The 7500-nt window shown below is 35.9% G+C and overlaps 2 protein-coding genes across 2 annotated transcripts in view; one reads left to right on the top strand and one right to left on the bottom strand.

The window, feature by feature from the left end:
* The window catches only part of LOC107596018 (calcium/calmodulin-dependent protein kinase type IV-like), a 47696-nt gene extending 41784 nt beyond the window's left edge, over positions 1–5912 (top strand). Inside the window, exons 7-10 of the mRNA XM_016286619.1 lie at positions 1859–1933; positions 2100–2175; positions 2757–2904; positions 5748–5912. Coding sequence (XP_016142105.1) covers positions 1859–1933; positions 2100–2175; positions 2757–2904; positions 5748–5912 — 464 coding nt within the window. The remainder of the gene's footprint in view (positions 1–1858; positions 1934–2099; positions 2176–2756; positions 2905–5747) is intronic.
* LOC107596003 (calcium/calmodulin-dependent protein kinase type IV-like) lies at positions 44–1094 on the bottom strand. Its single transcript, XM_016286605.1, has 3 exons — positions 1024–1094; positions 782–857; positions 44–202 (listed from the first exon to the last, which is right to left on the bottom strand). The coding sequence occupies exons 1-3, from the start codon at positions 1055–1057 to the stop codon at positions 52–54; spliced, it is 261 nt and encodes an 86-aa protein (XP_016142091.1). The 5' UTR covers positions 1058–1094; the 3' UTR covers positions 44–51.
* Positions 5913–7500: the final 1588 nt, after the last annotated feature.

Raw genomic sequence — 7500 nt, 5'->3', positions numbered from 1 at the left:
TGTGTGTGTGATGTTTTTATACTTAGGGATTTCATGAGGGTTATTAGTGATTTATAAATATTGAGATTTACTCACAAGGTCCTTGGCATTGAGAGACACATTGTCCCACCAGGGGGAGACAAATTCATATTCACAGTTCAGGATGCGTTTAAACATGTACTGGTCTCCTCTGTCATCAAAAAAGGGCTCAAAACCACATAACCTGTACAGAGAATAGAAACAAAAAACAGTGCTAGTTTTAACATCAGCTTCACCTCTACAAAGTGGCATTGAACTACAATTTTAAAGAATTATTTTCTATTTGAATATATTTTAAAATGCAATTTATTTCTGTGATATCAGAGCTGAATTTTTAGTACCCATTACTTCATTCTTTAGTGTCACATAATCCTTTAGATATCATTCCAATATGCTGATTATTATCATTTTATATGATAATTTTTTCAGTTTTTCAGTGAATAACTACCTAAATTCCAGTCAGTTCCTTACAAATGGATGAAATGGGTTTAAAACAACATTTACTGATGATAGATTTTAAAAAAAAAAGAGTTTTAGTTTTGTTTTCTGTCAAACTTTCTTAGACTTTATGTTTTTGTAAAAGAAACTACATCCAATTCCTGGAATTACACTCAGAAGTTCAAAACGTGCTTCATGCTTTTCACCAGTGAGGCTGATCTGAGACAAAACCAGCATTTCGCGATTGATACAACAGAGAGACTGAATGACTAAGCACAGCACATCCTGTGAAAGAATAACTTTAGACAAGTGTCGTGGCACTCACAAAATGTACGTGATAACTCCCACAGACCACATGTCAACCTCAGGGCCATAGGCACATCCCCGCAAAATCTCAGGAGCTGAGGGAGAGAAAGGCAGAACATCAGAAGAAAAGAATAAAGGGGGAGGAGACGCTCTGCTGCACTAATGCCGTAAAAAGACTACATCTTCTCTGTAATTCTCTTTGTGCAACTGATGGCCACAGATGGTGCTCTGTTAAAAAAACCTCCTCTTTAATAAACTCACCACAATAGCCTGGAGTCCCACACACAGTCTTCATTGTTACCTGATCGTCTACAATTTTCGACAAACCAAAATCCGCTGTAAAGATAAATCACACCAAAGAAAATCAGTTTTTCATTTTCTGAAATGGCTCTTGCAAAAGCAAACCTTGCTAAGACATAGTAGAGCATCGCTAAGCAGCTGATGGGGTGTTCTGGGTGGTTGCCAGGTGTTTGCTCAAGTCTCTATGATATTCTGGTCCCCAGATATGGCTCTAGTCTCTTCTTTAGTGGTCTAGTCTCATGACTAGGTGAATCTCATGACATGTGAGGAGAGCAGTACATATTTTAAAGCAAAAAAAAAAATTTGCTAAAATAAAATTAACCATTACAAATTTGTGCATTGCAACGTAACTGTAATGATAATTATGCATACCCCAATTCTCATTAACACACACACACACACACACACACACACATATGTGTGTGTGTGTGTGTGTGTGTGTGTGTTAATGAGAATTGGGGTATGCATAATTATCATTACAGTTACGTTGCAATGCACAAATTTGTAATGGTTAATTTTATTTTAGCAAAATTTTTTTTTTGCTTTAAAATATGTACTGCTCTCCTCACATGTCATGAGATTCACCTAGTCATGAGACTAGACCACTAAAGAAGAGACTAGAGCCATATCTGGGGACCAGAATATCATAGAGACTTGAGCAAACACCTGGCAACCACCCAGAACACCCCATCAGCTGCTTAGCGATGCTCTACTATGTCTTAGCAAGGTTTGCTTTTGCAAGAGCCATTTCAGAAAATGAAAAACTGATTTTCTTTGGTGTGATTTATCTTTACAGCGGATTTTGGTTTGTCGAAAATTGTAGACGATCAGGTAACAATGAAGACTGTGTGTGGGACTCCAGGCTATTGTGGTGAGTTTATTAAAGAGGAGGTTTTTTTAACAGAGCACCATCTGTGGCCATCAGTTGCACAAAGAGAATTACAGAGAAGATGTAGTCTTTTTACGGCATTAGTGCAGCAGAGCGTCTCCTCCCCCTTTATTCTTTTCTTCTGATGTTCTGCCTTTCTCTCCCTCAGCTCCTGAGATTTTGCGGGGATGTGCCTATGGCCCTGAGGTTGACATGTGGTCTGTGGGAGTTATCACGTACATTTTGTGAGTGCCACGACACTTGTCTAAAGTTATTCTTTCACAGGATGTGCTGTGCTTAGTCATTCAGTCTCTCTGTTGTATCAATCGCGAAATGCTGGTTTTGTCTCAGATCAGCCTCACTGGTGAAAAGCATGAAGCACGTTTTGAACTTCTGAGTGTAATTCCAGGAATTGGATGTAGTTTCTTTTACAAAAACATAAAGTCTAAGAAAGTTTGACAGAAAACAAAACTAAAACTCTTTTTTTTTTTTTAAATCTATCATCAGTAAATGTTGTTTTAAACCCATTTCATCCATTTGTAAGGAACTGACTGGAATTTAGGTAGTTATTCACTGAAAAACTGAAAAAATTATCATATAAAATGATAATAATCAGCATATTGGAATGATATCTAAAGGATTATGTGACACTAAAGAATGAAGTAATGGGTACTAAAAATTCAGCTCTGATATCACAGAAATAAATTGCATTTTAAAATATATTCAAATAGAAAATAATTCTTTAAAATTGTAGTTCAATGCCACTTTGTAGAGGTGAAGCTGATGTTAAAACTAGCACTGTTTTTTGTTTCTATTCTCTGTACAGGTTATGTGGTTTTGAGCCCTTTTTTGATGACAGAGGAGACCAGTACATGTTTAAACGCATCCTGAACTGTGAATATGAATTTGTCTCCCCCTGGTGGGACAATGTGTCTCTCAATGCCAAGGACCTTGTGAGTAAATCTAAATATACTGTATATAAAATCCCTATTAACCCCTATAAAATCCATAAGTATACAAACATCCCTCAGACACACACACACTTGCATATGTGGTTTACGGGGACACTCAATAGACGTAATAGTTGATATACTGTACAAACTGTATTTTCTATCCCCTTACCTTAAACCTATCCCTCACACAAAACTTTCAGCATTTTTAAATCAAAAAAAAAAAACAGTTTAATATGTTTAAGCCATTTGGTTTATGAGGACACAGGAAGTGTTTACGTTGTAGTATCCATGTCATTATACACATTTGTGGCCGTATATGCCAGAACGCACACACACACACACACACACACACAGGAACCTTTTTTAATGTCTTTTAAGTCATTTTGTTATCTGCTGTATATTATGTTTTATACTTTCAGTTCAAACATTGAGTTCTAATTGGATGTTCTGCATTTGCCACTGTAAAATAAACGCACATCTGTGAGCGCACATCAGTTCAATTCTATTTCAGTATACCAGTTCGCTACATTGCTTGGCAACAGTAACTGCCTACAGTTATGCTAATGAACTATATCACTTTTTATGGAGGAATAATTTTAAAAAAAATGATTATTGTTAACTTTTTTTAATTCACCATTGGTTTTTATCATGTTCCTATCTAAAATGGCTCGTTCTAACACGCCCCCACATGTCTACGTCACGATGTGGGAAGATTTGCATAATGCTGCCCAAAAGAAAGAAGGCATAACTTTTATTCTCGCTGTAGTATTTTTGCTGCCATCATGTCGTGAAGGCGCTGTGTGCTTCATTGTGAAAGCGAAACTACTTTGTTTGGTCTTCCAGAAGAGGACGATATCTGCTTCGTCATGCCTGGAGCTGATCCATGCTGGTCGCTGAGGAAATACATCAACTTTGGGCTGTGGATCGCTGGATCAGCTTTCACCGTGGATTTTGACACTGAAAGAATTTGCTACTGACGATTCAAACGCGAGTTTTGGGCAGTGTAGAGTAGCGCTTGTTGTCTGTCATTTCTCCGATCACAAATGCAGACATGGTTTTATGTTAATGCGGCACGATGCAACGCAACGCAACGCGTAAAAAGACAGTATAAGTCATTATAATCTGTATGTCCCCACTGGATGCAACAAATGCCTCGTTTATAATGGGTTTTAATGTTTTTGTCTCGTCGCTCCGACCTGACAGGGCATCATAACAGTATGGTAGGGGAGTAACATTTGCGTCACACGCTTCAGGTATTCGGCCAATCACAACGCACTGGATAGCTGGCCAATCAGCGTACACCTCGCTATTCAGACCGATGAGCTTTGTAAAAATCGACGAATTTCAGAAAGGCGGGGCATAGAGGAGAAACAATAATGTACAGTATGTGGAAAAACCTTAAACCGCATAAACACATTTCATTACACCAAATACACCAAATAATGTTCTTTTTAGCAGCATCATATGACCCCTTTAAAGATTAATATATATGTCTTATTTTTTCTATATGTTTATACTTTTGCCTAAAGGTTCAATAAGCTGTTCCGTTTCAAATTTTTTATTTTTTTTTCTTACTATTATTTCTTATGTCAGGCTTTACAGGATTGACAACTTTAAATATGTTCATAACTTAAACATGTATAAAAACCTCAAAGCTTTGCTCTGGGCAAAAAAAGTCCCATAGACTTTAATGTAGAGACCAGAATATATAGAAATAAGCACTTTTGATTGGGGCAAGTAAGCAAGCAACCATCCAGAATACCCTAGCAGACACATAGCAACATACTAAAAACCTTTAAAAAAATCCAAAAGTTTTGTACAAGCAAGCACCACTCACACATCTTCAGAAAATGTAAAAATATAGTAATTTTTTTATTATGCTTGATTCTGCTAGTGGCTATAAGAATTTACACACTTTTCCGTAAAGGCATAGTTCACCCAAAATTGAAAATTAGCTGAAAGTTTACTCACCCTCAAGCTATCCAAGATGTAGATGAGTTAGTTTCTTCAGTGGAACAGATTTAGAAAAATTAAGCATTACATCACTTGCTCACCAGTGGATCCTCTGCAGTGAATGGGTGCCGTCAGAATGAGAGTCCAAACAGCTGATAAAAACATTACAATATTCCACAAGTAAGTCACACGACTCCAGTCCATCAATTAACATCTTGTGAAGCAAAAAGCTGCATGTTTGTAATAAACAAATTAATCATTAAGATGGTTTTAACTGCAAACCATTGTTTCCGGCTAAAATACAAGTCCTTTATCCATAATATTGCTTTTTCCAGTGAAAAAGTCTTCTCGTCTGAATCAGGAGAGAAATCTGCACAGATCAAGCACAGTTTACAAGCGAAAACACTCCAAAACAGTTTTAAACTAATATGTTCTTGGATTTTGATGTGACTTTTTCACTCGAGGAAGTGTTAATTTGGTTTATGGAGACATGCTTTCACCAGAAGCTAGGTTTTAAAGTTACAACACATTAATAAAGGATGTGTTTCTCACAAACTTGCAGCTTTATTTCTTTACAAGGCATTAACTGATGTACTATAGTCATTTGGATTACTTGTGGGTTATTGTGATGTTTTTATCAGCTGTTTGGACTCTCATTCTGACGGCACCCATTCACTGCAGAGGATCCACCTCTGCAAGTGATGTAATGCTACATTTTTCTAAATCTGTTTCATCTTGGATGGCCTGAGGGTGAGTTAATTTTTTGAGCAAATTTCCATTTTTGGGGAACCATTCATTTAACATCAATTAAAAAGAAACATTAACAAATAATAATCTGCAAAATGTGCTTTAATATTAAAGTTATCCAATTAAAAAAAACAAAAAACACTCCTGTGTTTATGTTTCCACAGGCAGCGGTCAAAGCGGTGGTTGCTTCAACTCGATTGGGCAGCGCAGGAAGCCATGGCAACCCAGACGGCAACAAACCCGACAGCAGTCCCTCCTCTATCAAAGAGAAGACAGCAGAGGATCAGCCAGGCACTGCACAGCCTCCGATTCAGAATGAAGGCTCTTAGATCTCCACAGAGCCTCACTGGAACTCAAACTTCTTCCCTTCATGAAAGGAATAATGCTTTTTGCGGTGGGGCTCATAAAGGACAGAACCGATGGGCTTCGTTTGCATGCGGACTTGTTTGTCTATAGAAACGTCCCACATTGTGACTCAGCCAGTTGCCATACCATGCCAACATTTGATAAGTCTGTAACTTCGGATTATGTTCAGTGAATGAACATCATTAGATGGTAATGAGAAAAACCAAATATCTTCAGATGATCATTACATCGTTGGTACTTAATATTTATATTATCATGCTTTTTTTTTTTTTTAGATAATTGCCAAAATATCATAGTACTTTCAAGGACATATGTTGCGTTTTAGCTGTATAAATCACATTTGGGCTGCTTTTTATTGAAATAATTTTATTTGTTAAGGTTTTTTTTATTTTTTTATATATATATATATATATATACATAATTTTGGTCACTGGTAGAGGAAGATATGGAAATTGACCTGAGAATGCCTTATCATATACCATGTTTTAATACTTCATGAGTCAAAACATTTTAGATGTTAATTAACAATTGTTTTTTAAAACTTAGACAACAAGCATAGTGTGCTTTGTTTAAATAGAAATATGGTGATTTCTTCTTTTATCTAACACAAAAAATGCAATGAAAAGCACTCCCTTGTCCCAAATTGTTCTTCATCTTAAATAGACTTTTGACCATCTCATAGAAAGTTCTGGTAATTTAGGAATTTCCCTTTAAAATAATTCTAAACTATCAGATTTTTACCTAAATGACTTACTGGCAATATAATTCATCTCAAAATTCAGTGCTTTACCAAGGAGTCTGTGATTTAAGCACACATAGAAGAACACGGAGGAGTTTTTTGAACCTATTTAATATTCTTTAAAGCATGCTTGTAATGTATGGTATGAGGGAATGCTGTTTGATAATCTGATAACCACATGTCAGGAATGTAATGTGGGTTCATATTTTGCATGTAGGAATGTTTATCTTAACTGCTGCAACTGTCTTTTTAAATGCACTGTATTTTCAGATGAAACTCGCTGTCTAATTAACTGTATGATATTGGAGGCCATTTGACGGTCACTTTGTACATGACACTAATGTGTCAACTTTTGTTTATCTGCCTGTTTATATGTCTAAGGACTGAAAAATGTCAATAAGATAGCACTGAATATTACTTGCAGAAATAAAGAATGCAAAAAAAAAAATCACTGTGTAAGTTATGAATGGGTGTGAATTATTAAGTAACTTTAATATTATAACATAATATTATTTTTTAATTATATGTAGCTGGTTGATATAATACTCTATACCCAGCGTTTTTAACCAGTGTTTTTGGAAATGGTAGGTAAAAACTGTTCTATACATGAATATGGAAATAATTTTCCATATTCATGTATACATCACTCACTCACACACACACACACACAATCAATTATGTCATTTATGAACACATAGGCCTACTTGGAAGACTTACCCCTTGTGTATTTTGTATAGTTTTTATTGATTTATTTATTATGAGGATTGTTTTTCTATATTGTAGTTTCAATCTACAGTGGCCCCAAACGTTTA

The sequence above is a fragment of the Sinocyclocheilus grahami genome, unplaced genomic scaffold (assembly GCF_001515645.1).
Source record: "Sinocyclocheilus grahami isolate Dianchi unplaced genomic scaffold, SAMN03320097.WGS_v1.1 scaffold212.1, whole genome shotgun sequence".
In the NCBI taxonomy this organism is placed as follows: domain Eukaryota; kingdom Metazoa; phylum Chordata; class Actinopteri; order Cypriniformes; family Cyprinidae; genus Sinocyclocheilus; species Sinocyclocheilus grahami.
The sequence above is the reverse complement of the archived record's forward strand: the minus strand, read 5'-3'. Positions and strand labels throughout refer to the sequence as shown.

Excerpts from the sequence above, each read along its gene's own strand:
- LOC107596003 (XM_016286605.1), bottom strand. The coding sequence starts at position 1,057 with ATGAAGACTGTGTGTGGGACTCCAGGCTATTGTG. Across the intron at positions 858-1,023 it reads TGGGACTCCAGGCTATTGTG|CTCCTGAGATTTTGCGGGGA; the intron begins GTGAGTTTATTA and ends TCTCTCCCTCAG. Across the intron at positions 203-781 it reads GGAGTTATCACGTACATTTT|GTTATGTGGTTTTGAGCCCT; the intron begins GTGAGTGCCACG and ends TTCTCTGTACAG.